Source organism: Mugil cephalus, chromosome 5 (genome assembly GCF_022458985.1).
Source record: "Mugil cephalus isolate CIBA_MC_2020 chromosome 5, CIBA_Mcephalus_1.1, whole genome shotgun sequence".
Lineage (NCBI taxonomy): Eukaryota > Metazoa > Chordata > Actinopteri > Mugiliformes > Mugilidae > Mugil > Mugil cephalus.
Window position 1 is genome coordinate 19727986 of NC_061774.1, and position 19472 is coordinate 19747457.

The 19472-nt window shown below is 40.7% G+C and overlaps 2 protein-coding genes across 4 annotated transcripts; one reads left to right on the forward strand and one right to left on the reverse strand.

The window, feature by feature from the left end:
• Positions 1–424: 424 nt before the first annotated feature.
• LOC125008274 lies at positions 425–2277 on the reverse strand. Its single transcript, XM_047585449.1, has 2 exons — positions 2044–2277; positions 425–1284 (listed from the first exon to the last, which is right to left on the reverse strand). The coding sequence occupies exons 1-2, from the start codon at positions 2076–2078 to the stop codon at positions 516–518; spliced, it is 804 nt and encodes a 267-aa protein (XP_047441405.1). The 5' UTR covers positions 2079–2277; the 3' UTR covers positions 425–515.
• An 8245-nt stretch (positions 2278–10522) lies between these two features.
• Positions 10523–13715, forward strand: cysltr1 (cysteinyl leukotriene receptor 1). Of its 3 annotated transcripts, none has more exons than XM_047584474.1 (2): positions 10523–11055; positions 11701–13715. In XM_047584474.1, exon 2 carries the CDS (start codon positions 11921–11923, stop codon positions 12941–12943), a length of 1023 nt encoding a protein of 340 aa, XP_047440430.1. In that variant the 5' UTR covers positions 10523–11055; positions 11701–11920; the 3' UTR covers positions 12944–13715. The 3 variants fall into 3 exon arrangements, with proteins under 3 accessions (XP_047440430.1, XP_047440429.1, XP_047440428.1); XM_047584473.1 differs by having other exon boundaries at positions 11745–13715; XM_047584472.1 differs by having other exon boundaries at positions 10525–11055; positions 11903–13715.
• Positions 13716–19472: the final 5757 nt, after the last annotated feature.

Genomic DNA, 19472 nt, shown 5'->3' on the forward strand with positions numbered 1-19472 from the left:
TGAAATGTTTGCCAAACTTTCTCAAACGATGAGTCGTACAAATGCTTGTACCTTTGAACCTCTTCAGTTAATCTTTCTTCAGTGTGGTCCGTCATTATTGATTCAAAATAATCAATTTGATAACTGTGGCGATGGAGAAACTGCCTGATATACTAAAGCAGAAATATGCTACTGTCAAATAGCTCAATCACAGCTCTCGCAGTCTCCATCACCATGACATGTTGTTACATTTACATCTGCGTAGGGTCTGGGCTGTCGCCATAACTACAGCATCAAGTAGATGCAGACGGATAAACAGCACAAAAGTTTTCAAGCAAACATCATGTAAACACAGAATGAAATAGTCAACTTGTGTGACGTATTTCCTGTTTAGCTGAAGTTAGTCTCTGTATTTGAAGCCAACATAAATACATTTACCCTAATAGAGCATTTACATACAATTTATTATGTAATAAATAGAAATATTATAAAATATAGAGTATATACAGTACAGTTGCATGTTCTCTCATAGACTTTTAATGAAACAGGGTGTTCTTCTTGTGTGGTTTAGTATTGAAGACAGCATAGTGCAACCACGAATTCACCAGCCATAATGTTCTCCTCAGGAAGACTGAGTGACCAGGCAGGGAGGGAGGAAGCACCAAGCCCAGGGAGGAAGTGTGAGTGTTTTGCAGAGTGGGAGGGTGAGTTGGAGGACTCAAATCCTGCAATAGTCTTGAGTCAAGCAAAGACACAAGTTCTAGCAGCACAAGTATCCAGATCAGACCACAGGTGAGCTGTGCCCAGTGTGAAGTCCTGAATCTCCGAGTCTGCTGAGGCCAGCGTGACACCAGCGTGGCCTCCAGTCCCAGTAGACCCAGCAGGAGCAGAGATGCCAGGTGGTGAGTGTCAAGCAGTTGCTGACAGAGCACGTTCACAGCTTCCTTGTGCCAAAGTGATCGTGCCTCCTCGTAGCTCGCCTCCTCCATCCACCAGCCCACTGTTGCTGCCAGCCGAAGCACCCATTGCAGCAGTACGAGAGTATCTGTCAGAGCCAGTTGTCCCAGGAGAACGGTGGAGGGCTTGGTGGAGATTTGAGGGGAGTGCAGTAGCAGAAAAGCCCTCAGGCTGAACATACATCCCACCAGCAGGGGAAAGCCAGCTCCATGGGGGAACAGCAGCACTGTCACCAGCTTCAGCAGCAAGAACCGGCGCAGCCATCCTCTGGAAAGCACTCCTTCTGTCACCGAACCTGGCCAGCACTGAGAGCTTTTCTCCCAGACTGACTTCAAGACTTGATGCAATCTGCAGAGAGTTAAGACTTGGAGGTTAGCTCAGTGTGACACCACGTGCTCAACAATCTGTTGTCTGGCTGGCCCACCACACTGGTGGTTTATATCTTCCACAAATCTTCACACATTTTACCTCTAATGCAGTAGTGACATTTCAAAGTCTGGTGCAGGCTGTATTTTAAAAAAAGGTAACATGTCTAACATTGAATTGATCCATTGCTTTATGTGTAGAAGATATCACTTTATTTATATGGCTACATTTCAAAAATAATGAAACCACAACAAATTGGTCTAATTAATTGAAGCTTATGATAAAATAAATCAAAAATAAACTGAATAGCCTCTGCCAAGATACTTGGCTCAAACAGAAAAGGCTCAGTGACCTGTGATCATAAGACCTGACTAAGGGACAGTCAGAACGTTCCTGCCGGAGGATCTCAAAAAAGCAACACGGCTTGTAAAGTGTCAGATGATTAAAAACATAAGTGGGTGCCAGGATGTGTATAACTTTGAAAACAAGCAATAAAATCTTAAAATATATCCAAGAACAATTGGTAAGCGGTGAAGGCCGGCAAGAGTTTGAGTGGTTAAAGTGGTCTCTGGGTGAAAAGATGTTGTCTGAAACAATATAGATATTACACCAACTTTTACACCCCTTATTCTTATTAATTAATTTCATGTCTGTAATGTAGAGCTGTCCCTCTTCAGCCAGAGCTGCTTTTTATCCAAAAGACTCCTAACGGCAAATTGAATCTTTTTGTGTGGCACTCACCTGTGTAAAGGTAGAAAGTTGAGGCTGGAGGTCATTTTCCTGTTTCACCTGAATGTGGGCTGAACTGCTTTATTTCTAACCCTTCATCCTTGCCTGGCTCTAATACAAAAGTGTGTGAGGAGTCCCTTCTCCTCGCCCGTCTTTATCACCCTTATCCTTGCTTAAGCTCAACTGCCTCAGTTTACAAATGCCTTCACCTCTCTAAAGGATATAGACTTCATCTGACTCACGGTGGAGAATCTGTGCCTGAGGGTGTTTTCTGAGCATGCTGATATGAGTTTAGACCTGTACGCACAACACAGAGCCGTGACGAGTAATCGTTCTGTGGAAGAATTTACGACAGAGGCGGGTTGCAAAACTTTTTTCCTTTCTAAACTTCCTTAATTTTTCTTGGCATAATTTCAACAAGGTGTTGGAAACATTGCTCAGAGATTCTGGTCCATATTGACATGATAACATCTTGCAGTTGCTGCAGATTTGCAAATTTCCCATTCCACCACATCCCAAAGGTGCTCTATTGGATTGAGATCTGGTGACTGTGGGAGCCATTGGGGTACAGTGAACTCATTGTCATGTTCGAGAAACCAATTTGAGATGATATGAGGTTTGTGACATGGTGCATTATCCTGCTGGAAGTAGCCGTCAGAAGATGGTCCACTGTGGTCATAAAGGGATGGACATGGTCAGCAGCAATACTTAGGAAGGCTGTGGCATTTAAACCATGCTCAGTTTGTACTAAGGGGCCCAAAGTGTGCCAAGAAAATGTCCCCTCACACCATTATACCACCACCATGGGCCTGAACCAAAATCTGACCCTGCCATCTGAATGTCGCAACTGAAATCAAAACTTGTCAGACCAGGCAACGGTTTCCCAATCTTCTATTGTCCAATTTTGGTGAGCCTGTGCCAACTGTAGTCTCAGTTTCCTGTTTTTAACTGACAGGAGTGGCACACAGTGTGGTCTTCTGCTGCTGTAGCCCATCTTCTTCAAGGTTCAAGGTGTTCTACATTCAGAGATGGTATTCTCCATTCCTTGGTTGTAACGAGTGGTTATTTGAGTTACTGTTGACTTTCTATCATCTCCAACCAGTCTGCCCATTCTCCTCTGACCTCTTACATCAACAAGGCATTTTCGTCCACACAGCTGCCGCTCACTGGATATTTTCTCTTTTTCGGACCATTCCCTGTAAACCCTACAGATGGGTGTGCATGAAAATCTCAGTAGATCAGCAGTTTGTGAAACATTCAGACCAGCCCATCAGGCACCAACAACCATATCACGTTTAAAGTCACTTAAATCCCCTTTCTTCCCCATTCTGATGTTTGGTTTGAACTTCAGCAAGTTGTCTTGATCACCCCAAATGCCTAAATGAATTGAACTGCAGCCATGTGATTGACTATTTGTGTTAACAAGCAATCGAACAGGTGTTCCTAATAAAGTGGCCGCTTTCGAAGAACCCTTTAATTTCAGCTTACATCAAACCAATAACTGCATGTAAACAGAGGAAGTAAGGGGCTTTTCCCAGCATGTTGTCTCTGATTCAGATTACATAGCTATCCGCATGTGATGACGGTGTATGTGGAAGTTGTCTTAGCGGAAGGCGTATCCACAACAGCTAGGGTGTGATCACCAAAACAACACACCTTAGTCATTCTGCCAAACAATATCATGTAATGTCTTCTAAACTGACTAACCACTCGAGGCACTATAAGATTATTGCTTAATTCAAGCCTTTATAAAATCAACCCACGTTTTTTTTTTTTTGGCTGTATGAGTAAAAAGAACAGGTTTGTCAACACTCTTCAGATTTATTCGTGGGAAAATAGATATGAGCACCATATTTACATATATATATATATAAACCTGTAAGTTTCATCGAAAGCTGATTCATACTGCAAATTGACACAGTCAGTCTGTATTATAAAGTGTTAATCACTCTATGATAAAACAGGTGGTTTTACGTTTAATACGGCACACTTTGTTTATCTGGAAATGTGCATGAGTAAGCTTGCATCAAACTAGACATGAGTATGTGTGTATGCCTTTGCTAAATTTAACAGGAGATATGTTAAATATGTTTAGAGTCTGTTAAAAGCCACGGGGCTGGGGCAGGAAATTGGAGTTGAAGGGTATAAAAGAGACAATACCACACATCTGTGAGGTGATAAAGTAAGTGTACCTCTAGAATTACAAGTTTATAAAATTCAATACCATCTGTTCAGAAGTGTTTTCAATCAGTGTAATAAGACTCATGTGTCGCTCAGTGCTCCAATTTTGTTTGAGAAAATCTCGGATATTTTCCAATCTGAGCTACACAACACATGTTTGTGGAAGCGTGAGATGCACGGACAAAGGAGATTTTTTTTTTAAGATCACAGGAAAACAGTTGTTGCTGCTCATCAGGATGGAAAAGTTTAACCACCTCTTAAGAGTTTGGAATTCGGAAATCCGCAGCCAGACAGATTGGGAACAAATGGAAGAGTTTAAAGAAGACTGTAAAGCCTCCGAGTGAGTGGTCGATCGACAAAGATCTCTCCTAAACAAAGCCTCATAATAGTCTGAGAGGCCACAAAGGAACTTTTAAACAGCTAAAAGCCTCACTCACGTTGGCTAGTGTTTATGTTTATGAAACCACCAGCAGGAGAACAACCATCGCGTGCACAAACACGACTCTCCGAAAAGAACATTTCTGACCGTCTGCACCTGCAGGCAAGCTAGAAGAATATTGGGAAGAAATTTTGCGGTCAGATGAGACCAAACTAGAAAGTAGAGCCTCCTTGTTGGTAAACTAGTGCATGAGAAAATGTAAGACCTCATGATCTGTGGACCACGGTGGTGATGATGTCTTGTTTGGGCCTGTTTTGCCGCATCTGCGTCAGGTTGATGGATTTTGAATTATACCAGTGAAATTTAAAAGAAAATGTCAAGACTTGGCAATCTTAAGAGAAACTGGGACGTGCAGGAAGACCATGACCCTACACACACAAAGTCCTGACGTTAATCCAGTAGCATAGAATAGAATAGAATAGAATAGAATAGAATAGAATAGAATAGAATAGAATAGAATAGAATAGAATAGAATAGAGGGTAGGCGTGTGATGTCACAGCCAGCAAAATCTCCGTGGTTACAGTCACTGAGTGGCAAAAAGTGACAGTTGATCATGGAGATAAGCAGCATTAGTTTGAACCACAGGCTTTAACACCATCTAAACTGTAAAAAGGTGTAGAGTTGTTGTGTGATTGACTGTACCAGCAGAAAAGTAGTCAGAGAAATATTTTTTACAGATAGAAAAGAGAAGTAAATGGATCGCTGCATTACAAAGAAACAACTGGAATCCAGGCACCGAAACACTGGTGTTGTGGTTCACATCTAGTGTCAAGTAATATTAATTTATGCTGGATTTTTTGATGAAATCATAACTTAAGTTACTTCTTAAGTTACGTTCTGGAGGGCTGGAGATAAATTTGTTGGTGTCACTGTTTTGGCGTAGTCATATCAGACAGTAACTATTTCAGTTCAAACAATATAAAACAATAAACAGAATATTTATGATCCCTCCTCGTCGTCCTTTCAACGTTCGGTTGGACGCTACAGTATTGTGTGGATAACGTAACTTCTCAGTAAAGCTCTTAGCGTTAGCATCTTTTATTTAGCTCCATTTATGATAACTGAAATGATCTAAAACTAAGTTAAACTAACTGAAACTGAGGCTAATCCACTTTTCCAAATCCATATGTGTTCGTATGGATCATTGTCGAGTCCAATTGCCCTTAATTTGATCTGATAATCCACATTTTTCCCGGTCTCGCTGTTTTTACTGATACATTTCACCTAACAGCTTTAGGGTTGACACTACGATGACGATGACACTACACGTATCATCGTTTCACGCACAGTTAATGACTTCACTGTTGTCGCATCGTTATGTGTCAGACTGCCAAGGCTCCTCTGGTTATTATGATTTCCCCGTTACTAAACCGGGATGATTTTTAAGCAAATATGTGTAAAAAAAATAAATAAATATATATATATATTAATACATATATATATAATAAACAAACATTTTTTCATCAAAACTCTAAAATATGTCTCACACTGGGTATTCAACATATGCACTGTGGACACACATGGATATCTATTTACTTTTAGAGACGTGAAAACGTTGCCCGAAAGGCTTCTGAACCTTCTTGCACTCGTCATAAATCAGCTGATTTTAATGAGAAGAAACCGGCTTAACTTGCTTGGTACAGCATGTCAAATTGTGCTTCATGGGAAATTTGGAGTCCTCTATATGGGGCATTGAGTTTGATCACCAAGGTTTCAGACGCCACGTCATTGTTTGTGTCTCCCTTAGTCCTTCGCCTGTTTGTCCTGTCTCATGCCAGAAGACCCTGCCTTGTCTTGCCAAGTCTTTGTTTACCTCAAGCTTTTGTTATTTCCCTCGATTATTTGATACTTGGTTATTTTTACTTTTAGACTTTTAGGCTTTAGAGGACTTTTTTCCTCATTGTGAGTGACTTGTTCTAGTATTTTCTTTTCGTCGTAGAGAGTGAGTTTGTGTTTTCTTACTCATTTATTTTATTATACTGTTTTTTTTTTTTGCCCCATGTTGAATGCGTTTTAGTTATTCTCAGAAATAAAAACAGTTTTGAACATCTTACAGTCGTGCATTTGGGTTCGAGCCTTGCACAGTTGTGAGAATAGTCTTATCTTATCTTGCCTGTGATCTCAATAAAAAATCTAATCAACACTGCATACGTTTCTCATAGTGTGTGTGTGTGTGTGTGTGTGTGTGTGTGTGTGTGTGTGTGTGTGTGTGTTTTCTCGTACAGCTATTTTTCTGAGGACCAGTTTGAGTTTTACACCATCAAATTGAGGACAGTTATGCAATGTGAAGACATTTTGGTCCGTCCTCACATCTCTATGAGGCTTTTTAAGACTTAGTTTTAGGGTAAAGGTGGTGAGGGTAAGGCTGCACTATGGCAGGGGTGTCAAACTCATGTTACTTTAGGGGCCACGTAGAGAACAACATGATCTCAAGGGGGCCAGACCTTCAAATAATGACAACTTCAAATGTTTCCCTTTGTTTTAGCACAAAGAAGTACATTATGAAAGTGTTTATATTTAATGCCCTGACTATTACAAAATCAATGAACAACTATATGTTTCGAAAAAGAAGTGCAATTTCTCTATGTCTCAATGTTGTGTTATGTCCACACCTGTTACTAAAATTGTGTGAAAGGAAGTAAAACATTTAGTTGGAAATTTTGCAGTGAATGTCTTCAGTGTAATTTTAATCCCGCGGGCCAGATCGGACCCTCTGGCGGGCCACTTTTGACCCGCGGGCCATATGTTTGACACCTGTGCACTATGGCAACCATCGTACTCACAAAGATAGCCATACAAACACGTGTGAGTGTGTGTGTGTGCACACGTGAAGACAAAAACATAAAGTATATTTACAGATGACAAGATAAATGCTCCAGATGATTTCAGGGAATACGCCCATGATGCATCAAATTATCATGAAGTCACAGCTGGGACAAATGACTTCATGCAGGAGATGGCTACCAGATAGGATTGATTCAGAATCATGCCACAGTCAGTGCAGACAACTTCTTTTTTTTTTTGCTGCTTTAACCAAAAAGCAGAAACTGGTGCGTGCCTCATTCCGTCCTCTCTGGACAGTATGACTCACTATTATTTTTAATAAAGTGGAAAATATTTTTTATCTCTTGGTGTGTGTGTATACTATTTGCGTGTGTGTATGCTCAGCTATTTAGCTTCCTCCAGGCTGAATAACCAAACAAGGAGCGGAGAGATCGATATACTGTAAATACTGCATACAATTACGCAACGTTGCAGCAGGTGAAGAGGTAGTTTGAAGAAACTGGATCTTATCATTTGACGTTTGCAACAATACTGAGAAATGACATTCTATGCATAAAATTTCCTTTCAACTCATACTGCATGAATATGCTCTGAAATACAGACGTGTTATTACATCCGCTAGCAGACTACCTGCCTGTATAGTCTTAGCACAGTGGAAACCACAGTCTTTACGTTGTGTGTGTGTTTCAACTTTGTGAAACTCTCCACTAAACTGCTGAGATAAACGGTAAATTTCAGAGATAAGTGACCTACATAATCATCTCAGTCAGCACGGTGCTCTGCCACAGTCGCATAACGGGCCAACTGAACTTCAAATTATGCATTTACTGTAAACATGTGTCTGCCGACCCAGAGTTGTTTGGCTTTCAAATAAACTGCAGAGACGTGTCTGTTTGTTCACATTGGATCCACCGCATTTTAAAAATGATTTTGGGGCGGACAGTGGTGCAGGTTGACAACTTCCCGGCCGACCATGCGAAAAACATGCGAACTCTTACCTCGAACAGGTGTTGGTGACTGACGTGTATTGGGTCAGGACAAAAGGAAACAGCTGCGCTCTCTTTTCCATGAAAGGGCAGAGGCCTGCAAACCGGCCTGTAAACAAAAGTTAACAAGTGCTCATACTTCACCGGGCAGCACAAGAGGTTTGTCAGCACCTCTCAAAACAACTATTTCCTCATCCTTCATAGTTATTAAAATTCTGGCTAAATCTATTTTAAACATTTGTATCAAAACACCATATTGCTTATACCCACATATCACTGGATTCTACTGTTTTAGTGTCGTATTATTCTGTTTTCTAAAAAGAAACTTTATGCCACCCAAGGTTTACTACCAAACAGCAGACAAAGACACTAGCGTTTAAAAGCTAAATAGACTGTATCTTTTACTCAGTCTCGGTGAATACCAAGCTATGATAAGAGCAAATATTTGCCACGTGACATGGCAAATTGAACTCAAAGAGAACTGTGCGCTCACAAGCTGCTAATTTAAATCAAGCCGAGTTTATTAAACTTACACGTTCAGAGAAGAGGCATTAATGAGAAATCTGTGTTGACTATCAGCACATGAAAACCACAGTCCCTCCAGTCTTTACTGAGGTGCCGTCTCCTTTTGTACACATAAGACGCTACATCCTGTCCTCCAGGAGCAAGGCAAATCAGCCAGTTCGCACACTATGGCATGTTAATCGAAACCAAACCAACCATTTGGAAATTCTCACTGTAAGAACAGTTTGTTTGTTTTTCTCTCAGCACAGCCTGTCCTTGTAAAACACCTACGAGCCACTGAGGTGTTATTTTAAGTGTGCGCAAGCATCTTGGCCTGCCCTGTGACCAAATTATACTTGAGGCATTTCGCAAACAATTTTTTTTTTTTTTAAGGATAAGTAAACAACCCATTTTTTGTCAGTTACTCTAAATACCTGGGTACATAGATGATCCATGCAAATGAAAACAAGGAGTTGCCAGAGGGATGCACTTAGTTTATTAAGCTTCTCAGCCTCCCACCCACATGATTGGATTTTGCAAAGCGCTGCAATTACGAGCCACAAAGAAACCTCACGAAAGCGAAGTCAACTCGACCACCGCCTGTTGTGCGCCACGTACAGATGCAGGCAGGTGGTAGCATTCGTGCTAATCCGTGTACATTCACTGGAATCCACCTTGTCTAAATTGAATTTGCTTAATGAACTGATTGATCTTACGGGTAAATAGAGTCTCTTTGCTGTTGTTTCATCCATGGGCGCCCTGATCAGGGAAATTGTTATTACGCCTTATCGGCAATATGATTACAATCACTGTAGTCAATAAACAATTAGGTCGCACGAAGAAAAGTTTTGCATGGTAAATGGACTATGTGAGTGTGGGGAAGTAAAAGTGGCTCAGTTGTTTTCTTCAGGGACCTCAAGATGGCCCTACTCAGAAACTTCAAATGCACTTTCAGCCGCTCTCAAAAGGGTCAAATCACTTCTCATTCTTCGCACTACATCCTTAATCCTTAATGCACTATCAAGTTCATAGTATAACAATTCTAAGATCACATTGCGCCCTGAGTGTAAATGCGGTTGAATGTTTATCTTTTCTGCTGCCAAACCGCAAACTGAGTTACAGATGAATTATCTGCTGAAAAGCCACACGAGCTCCTCAGTTGTGAAAATGAGTTTGAGCCTATTTCCACTGCAATATCCTCACTACATTATCTAACTGTAAACCACAATCATTAGCAACTTACTGAGGAAACTAGAAGGGGAAAAAGGTGATTGCTTTAGTTGATCAAATTATTATCTCCTCTATTTGCCAGCTCGTCCGTATTATCGCCATCAGATCGCAGACTGGTCTTGACAGAGTGCTGTTGTCATGTTTGTACATGACAGCTGCAGAGCAGCCTCAGCAGTTCTCTGTGTGTACTGTTATTTTAAGTGTTTTTCCGTGTAAATAAAAGGTGGCGTGTTACTTGCAGGTAATGTAAACGATATCATTTTGCAAGTTCAACATAGACTTTGATCAGAACAGGTCAGATGAGGAAACAGCACCGGACACAGAAACTTAATATGTTGAAGAGAGGAGAAGGTGTTTGTGTTGCAACTCAAAGTTCTAACTTAAATAACTTCCCCTATCTCAGTCTGACAAAAATGCAAATGGAGTATGTTGTGCACATAGCAAGGCTTGTTGAGGCAGGAAAATGAGTAGCACTTAACTCAATACAGGCAAATGGGATAATGCACTACAATTAACAACGTCCAGCGCGGACAAATAACAGATGCCACTTACTACGCTAAGTATTGGTGCGCCTCTTTCTCTCTCTCTCTCTTTTTTTTTTTTTTTTACATTCTCTGATTTACCAGTAATGTGGGGCTGCATGGTGTGTGATGTCACTGAGGCTGATGCTGTGGAAGTTCAGTTGAAGAGTTTGGCCAGTCCTACTTTGGAAAGCGTGCTAGCAACTTAGGGTCTGAGGAGGCAGCGCCATCCTACTACTGCTGCGACAACTGCCAAATGAGGCGGAGAGCCAGAAGAGACTCACTCTGAAGCTGAAGCAGCGCTGCTCTCGTGCACATAAACACCAGACAACCAGGCACAACGACTGCTCTGTTTTGGCATCAAGCAGAAGTCCAGGGGTAAGGAAAATTTAAAGAATGCACATTTGTAAAAAAGTGAAAGTGATACTTTACTGGTGTTTTTTTTTTTTATTATTTTTATTTTACTCTTGTTAAGGATAGTGACTCACAAAGAAGTCAAGGAATGACATGCATGTATGATTTAATGTTTGAGCAAAGCAAATATGTCAGTTAATTTCTTTAATGCATGCATTCACGTAGCTCGGGGGAAAAAAAAGTCTGTGAGAAGGAACGGATGAATGAATGAATGCACGATTTAATTTATATTAATCACTTGATGCACACGTTGTTCAGTGTAAATACAATCATGCATTAACAAGTTTCGACTAAATGTATAAGGTTCCGTTTCATCTGATGCATTTTTTATCATTGAAGGCAGTAAGAAATAAGTTTCCATAAATGGCATTGGTGTTTTTAGTTGAGGCTGCCAGACGGTGCAGCTTGTCCGCAGGTTCCCCCATTATTTATCATCTGATCTACAGACAGATATGACTATTTGGCATCAGTCCTTTCATCACAATTGATTCTGTCCAGCATTATAGCATTATTCATACAAGTCAAATTGCATCTCAGGACAGAGACAAACAATTCTCATTTTCCTTTTCATACCCGCAAAAACACTCAGAACCTTTTGTCATGTGACAGGATAAAGGTCTATCACGGTTATCTGCTTCCTGTGTTTCCTCCAGTGTCTGCACGGCAGCAGAAAATACACTGCCTCTGAGACCATCTGCACCGTCACAGTCGACGCAGCACACCTCTTTGAGGCAAACCTTCCAGCAGCTTTTTTTCTCTCGTCTACGTGTTGTTGTGCACAGTGTCACAGAATGTTTGTCTGTCTCTGCAGCTGCAGGCGGCGGCACAAATGGAGCTTGGAAATGTGACAAACTCTTCGGAGTGCCCCTCCATTGATGACTTCAGGAACCAAGTGTACTCCACCTCCTACTCCCTTATCACCGTGCTGGGCCTGGTTGGGAATGGGTTCGCCCTGGTGGTGCTGATCAAGACGAACCGCCAACAGTCCCCCTTTCATGTCTACATGTTGAACTTGGCAGTGTCTGACTTGCTGTGTGTTATGACACTGCCGCTGCGAGTCATCTACTATGCTAGCAAAGGCAAATGGAACCAAGGGGATTTCCTGTGTCGCATCAGCTCCTACGCCCTCTATGTAAACCTCTACTGCAGTATTTACTTCATGGCTGCAATGTCTGTCACCCGTTTCTTGGCCATTGTCTTCCCTGTGCAGAACCTGCGTCTGGTGACAGAGAACCGCGCACGCCTTGTGTGCCTTGGAATCTGGGTGTTAATCTGTCTTCTGTCCTCACCCTTCCTGATGACTGGTCAGCATTTTGATCCGTCCACAAATAAAACCAAATGCTTTGAACCTCCAGGAGGAGGAAGTGTCCAAAAATTGGTTGTGCTGAACTATTTGTCTCTGGTGATGGGCTTTGTTCTGCCTTTCCTGGTCATCCTGATCTGCTACGCCGGCATAGTGCGCACCCTGCTCTCACGCACCAATGTAGCCCGCCGCCAGCGCGGAACAGGAGCCAAAGCCATCCGAATGATCGTTATCGTCCTGCTGACCTTTCTGGTCAGCTTCATGCCTTACCACGTGCAGCGCACCATCCACCTGAGCTTCCTGTCCCGGTCAGACAGCAGCTGCTCGGAGAAGATCGCCATGCAGAAGTCTGTTGTGGTGACTCTGTGTCTGGCCGCTGCCAACTCATGCTTTGACCCGCTGCTGTATTTTTTCTCCGGGGAGGGTTTCCGCAGCCGCATCAACTCCTTTCGCCAGTCAGTGAGGGGCAGCACCACGCGGCACACAACGAAGCTTCAGCCCGTCGCTGCCTCAGATCCTGGAGAAAACCACCAGTTGAAGGCCAGTTAAATCACATCAGGTTCTCTAACAAGCAGATTGGGATGTTAATAAGAGCTAGGGATGATTTGTCCCCTCATTTACAGTTAATAAAGGAAGGAAACGCAGAAAATAGTTTTGACACATGTCACTGATTTACACAAGAGTATTAAAAGATTTGAGTTAAAAGTCTCAGGAGGATGTTGTACTGTTAAATTGATATTTATTATTCTATAGAGTCCGTATATATTGGATATTTAAGTGATCAGAAATGCTGGTACAATATAAACTGGCATATTTTGTTCTAAAACTGTAGAGTAATCCAAATTACAAACATTATGTCACTGTATTTATACTGTACGTCTTAATGAATGTTATAGGCTATGCATTTCTATATGAAGTGTCAAAAATTTAGCGTCGCACACCTTCTATGTGAAGTAAAACATTGTTCAATACTGTACAATTAATACCACAATATGTTACTGTAGGTTTTTACTTTTATTTACTGTTTTTTCTCGCTGTTATTTTTAAAAGTTTGTGGTAACTGTTAATGATGCAACGTGTTTCTCAACTCTTGTTTCCCACACGCACACACACACATATATATTATCACTTTGTAATCTTTACAAAAGAGATATGACAATGGGATCAGTTTTCTTTATCTGACTCTTAACAAGAATGCACGTCATGTTTTTATACTTTTATTTAACCACCTGAAAATGCGGTGCTGTATTCTTTTTGTATGCGAACAGGTGGTCCATTTGTGTATAATAATTGCACCAATAAATGATCTGTGTCAGTGCTGTATCGGTTCAAATTCACGTCGGCTGCATGTAGAGATCCACTCTCACCACTAAGGGTCGCACTGGCACACGTATTAGTTAGCTCTCCTCCATAAGGGCTTCAGCACAGGTTACACATTTGTCATCATTTATGTCTGCTCCTGTTACAAAATGTTGCTGTTTTCTGTCATTCTTAGCAACTATGGAGCATCTTTTCAAACTGAACTGGTGTCATAAGACCATTTGTATAGTTTGTAAACATATTAACTAAAGCAGAAAGTCAGAGACATACAGCGCATTCAGCATTCAGTTGACGTCATATTGCGCAGCTTAAACTAATTAAATTTTACTATAAATCCAATTATCAAGACAAATACATGTTCACTTTTTGCTGAAGCTGTGTTTTTACTAATTTGTTCACCTCAAAAAGATAAAGGAACGATCAGAAAGTTGAATCAGCACTGAAGGTGAGGTTTAATTCATGCGTACAGCAGCAGGCGACTGGCAACGGAATTATGTGTACATGAAACTTACAGGTTAATTGGAAATGCAAAAATAACACTGAGAGGCAAAGCTGCTATGGCCGAGGAGCCTGCTCTTCACAGAACACAGAAGGCCACTGTATTACCACTTCATAAAGAGATAATATCGAGCACATGATCGGCTTCCTCCCCCATTTGCACAAAAAGAAGTTTGTTTCACTGTGCGGAGCTGGGCTATCTTGGAGATGCCGCTCTCTGCCAGCACTGTTAATGCATCTTATAAGAAAGAGCTTCACCATGCAGGAAGCAAGGAAAGTCCCAGACAGATTCTTCCTCATTATGGTATAGAAATGGGGTAAAGTTTTTCACCAGTCCTCTAGCGTCATAGCTCCTAAAGTGATTCGGCATCAGTACTGATAAGTGTTTGGGACAGGTTAAGAACAAATCTCGTTTGCCTTCAGGGAGAACCAGCTCTGTTTTGCAACATGTGGTAATGCTCACCATGTGAGATCAGACATAGAGGTGCGGTCTGGGAGAGCTGCTTTCTCTGGAGGAATTTATCCTTTCTGTCGTATTTTTTAAATCCAGTCTGTATACTGTGAACTGACAGCTTTTTCTAAATTATTATTATAGGTTTTGATATGATCCTTACTGGGAAATCACTCTAAAAGAAAAAAAAAACATCTTGGAAGGAGCAGCCCTTGAATATTTCTTTACCCATTTTTGTACTGTGGTTTAAACTACTGCAACAAAAGTCACAAAACATTAAAGAAATGGAAAGTGATGGAACACCACGACGCAGTTGCTCAGTTATTGAGTAGACGTGAATGTGTTGTCACATTGTTGTTTCAGTTACATCCAAATATTATCATATATTCAGTGAATTACTTGCCAGATTCACTGATTAATGACAGAGCCACCAGTACGCATTTTCCTTTTAGCTTGGTTTTGGTCTCACAAACGTGGTTTTGCAAAAAAAAACTTTGTGTTTCATACCCGACAAACTAGTTAACATCTGACAGCTAAAGTGGTGACGTAATTCCTGAAACTGGCAGGGTAGAACAGCTGATTATGAATGGAAGAAAGACAATCTCAGCGTATCTCTCGACTTCCTAAAAGCCTGAGGTTGGCCTGTCAGCAGCCAGCATAAGAAGCAAGGTATTCTTATTTCTCTAGTTTGATTGCGAGTAGCTTCCATGGCCCCAGGGTTTCAATCCACGTAATCCACTCTGTGGTTAGCCTCCACCTAGCCAACACACTGAAGCATCCACTGAGATATGTGAGCACTTGCTCCGCCATTTCATGAGATTAGCATGGCTCCTTATCATGCACATGGAGAAAGTATTGCAAAAAGATCTCAGGTCAACAATCCCTCTGTTAAATTCCCCCACTTGTCAACGAGACCTTTTTCCAATTAGATTTCTGAATGAGGTATTTCGGCCCATAAATCCTCGTTACTGTCCCCATTATCTTTTAGTACATCCACTGTCTCTCAGTTAATTTCTCAAATGAACATCAGTAATATTTTTAAGCAATATCAGTCAGGATTCCAGGCACAGTACGGAAACAGTTCCCTTAAGGTTACGCTTGATTTACTGCAGCAGATTCTTGAGCTTGCTCAATCTTAATTTTCGTTGATCTGAGTTCTGCGTTTAATATGGCTGACCACTCTGTCACCTCATAAATCACCTTGAATGATGTGTTAGTACTGAGGGCTCAGCTCTTGCCCAGTTTCACTCCTATCTATCTGGCAAGAATGTCTTTGTTATAAGGGGGAACCTTCTACTCTTTTTCAGCTCCAATCTCATATGGTGTTCCCCAGGGATCGACGCTTGATCCGTTTAATTTCTTAGATGTTTATTTTTACTCTCACTCCAATAACTCTCAAGTTTCTATTCTGCTGACTGGTCGTGACAAATTTTACCAAACACTGGTAAATAAATCTAAAACAGTTTACTTGGACCCACAAACTTAATCTGCTCTTTTCAATGTCAAGTGAACTTGGAAAAAAAATTCTCCTTATCCACCACTCAGCCAAAAGCCTCTGCTTCTGCTTCTGCTTGCACTCCTTAGGCAAATACCTCCTGCACCTGTGGTCCTGTTTACCTGAACTTACCTAGCAGCTGTACTCACTTCTTTTAAAGCACCCACATCTGTTTTCCAGGATTTTACAGTAAATCTGTTGTTGCTTGTTTTTGTCCTTTTCTTATCGCTTTTATTTTACTTTTTTTTTAAATGTTCCTTTTGTGGATTTAACCTTGACTTGAGAGTGATATTTTATGATGTGATGCTGCTTAATCTGCAAAAAGAAACTCCTCATCTCCCAAAACATTGCAGCAATGTGCATATTAGTGTGTGTGTGTGTGTGTGTGTGTGAGCAAGCGTGTGTGAATGTGTGAGGTGTGCACATGTGTTATTTTGTTCTTTTTATGTGGCCCAAGGTTTTGCAGAATTGTGTTGTCATGAAGAAAAATGTCCAGAGAAATGGCTCCCACACATTTCTGAGGGTTCAAACCTGTTGTTTGGTGTTCGGTGTGTGAGCTATAGTCAGTCCACTATTACACATTAAAAAACTAAAGTTTTAGTTATTGATCCTGAAGCAAAGAGAGAGAAACTTTTAAGAAAATCAAAGACACTGTCTTCTCAATCGATCTCGATCACAACAGGTAAAAAAAAAGAAAAAAAAAGACGTTATTTAGGACTCTGAGCTTGGTTTTATCCCACACATTAAAAATGTAGTAAAAACTCTCTCAAGCAAACATGGAGTTGCTGATGCATGCTTTTATCTCCAGTCATATTGACTATTGTAATGCTGTACTTTCTGGTCTTCCCAAAAAAAAAAAAAAAAAAAAAAACATAAATTATTTATAATTACTTCCAAATTCAGCATATTACACCGCTTTTGAGATCGCTGCATTGACTCCGCGTGTGTTTCAGGATCGATTTTAAGAATCTTTTTTTTTGGTTTATAAATGTCTTAATGGTCTCAGTCCATCATATTTATCAGATCTGCTTTTACTATGTCGGCCCCCGGCAGCCCTGAGGTCCTCTGGTACCAGGAACCTGATTCCGAGAGTTAGGACAAAGAAGTTACTTTATCTTGAACTTCCTCACTCGGCAGATGAGACCCACCTGCCCCTGGTTGCACAATTTGTCATTTCCCTGACGTGACGGTTTGAACAGTGCACCAGTATCAGTGATGACTCTGTAGCCAATTGACGACATTAGAACTTTTGTTGTTGTATAAAGCCATCATATGCAGGTCAGGTCAATAATTTTAACCATGTGTTCTGCAGTGCACTGATGTCACATCATATGACTCGTATACATGCATAGAACTCATATGTTTCAATAAGAGGCCTCGCCTTGCTATTTAAAACTCCCCTCTCAAACATCCAAAGTTAACTGCTTGCCAAAAAAGATCAACGAGGCGAAGGGAGCACTGTTGTTTCTAATGAGAAACCATCTGCATTTCTGTGTTTGCATGCGCACATCTACAATTACATCGCATACACTTGGTCATACATCTCAAAGGCGACAAGTTAAAGGCAGATCAAAGGGTTTACAGGTAATTTTTTTTTTATTAAGACAGAGTGTCATGATTTAGGGAAGCTTGCTAACGATGACAGTCCAATGCCCCAATATGATTAAAATGGAGTCTGGTCTGATATGACCAAAGTATAGCTTTCTTAAACATCATTCATTTGTTGGAGTTCAAAATACTTAAGGTTAGTAAAATTTAGGATGAGGTGTTCCCCAAGGATTAGTCATGGGTCCTGTTTTACTTTCTATCTATATGCCTATGTATAAGATATACGTATATTTTTTGTTTCTGTAATGTGGATGACTCAAAACTTTACATTTCGCTGGCTCTTCTCTGACTCAAACAGAGGTCCTTTTATTTGAACCCCAAAATATAACTTGTCCTCCAGTGTGAAGTGTTTCCTGTATGGTGTGATCTTTGAATGTGATGTTGTCACGTTTTCTCTAACTTAGGGACATTGCAAAAGTTTTTATGTCAAGCATATTTTAGAAAAAAAATATAAAACACCCATGTATTTTTACCATCACACCTGGACTATTGTTCAGCAAAAGTGTATTTCATCCTAGCTTTTGAAGTTGTTGAGTAGCAACTGATTGAATTTGTGCATGCCTTTGTTTTTCAGGTTCAGCCCATTCTGCCACATCATATGCCATTAAACACAACAAGGTCCTGTTGCTTACCCTGAACTTGGTCACCCTACGCTGGGCCCATCCCTTTGCTTGTCATTGCTCTAACAGGAAACTTGTGAACAGTTCAACAGTGATTGTGTACCCTTCTGAAAGTATTTTGGGCCACCATTGTATTTTTGTCCAAGCTCTGACGCACGCTAAGAGAAAGGCCCCTTAGTTTACTTGACTTTAAAAATATTTTAACCTAATCCTTTTTCTAAATCACATAGTCTCCATACAGGACTTTGTTAATGTTGCATTTGGGTTTTCTTTTTTTCTGTAAACGTCCTCCTGTCAGGAGAATGAAACAGTCCATGTTGCCTTATATATATAAAAAGCATTTTAAAAATGCCTATAGTTTACATTATAGTGCAGTTAAATTTGCATTTTGCAACTTCTGCATTGCCCCGTATATGTTAATATTTTCTTTAATGTTTCTGTGCTCCTGGGTAATATTTCAGATTAATTAGCTAACTCACTGTCTCTCGGTCACAGTGCAGATAATCACTGCAGAGTCATTCCTCCTACCGATGGTCTAGCCAGAAGCACAACTTATGAAAGGTTTCCTTCTCCTCTTAACAGAATTTCCTGAAGGCTTCAATATGGACATCCAAGAAATTTGCTATTGATGCTAACTCTACTACTCTCACATCCAGCTCGCGCTTTTTGAGCTCACTGGTTTGCAGCAGTTCTGCACTTTTCTCTCAATTCCCTTATCAATTAGCCGTTAAAGTCTATGTGATATAAGACAGTTTTATCTTTGCAAGACTCCACCGCTGTAGTGTTTACCTCACCAGATGCTGGATCAAACGTCGGATTGGGGTTTAAGGCCAAAACTGTAAATTAATATTTGGCAATAAGAGAATCCAAAACTTGAATTTTGGAACGATAATTCAAACAGAAAGCTCTTTGTAAAGGCTCAAAAGCAATGATCGCTTTACGTCTTTCAGTATGAGTGGGAAAATTCCTTTACAGATCAACAAGGTGAAAAAAAAGAGGATTTGGAGCTTCAGCAGTGAGTTTGGAAATTAAACAGAGGCGAGGAGGAGTATCTGAAGCATTCACTGAAGCACTGTAACACATCCA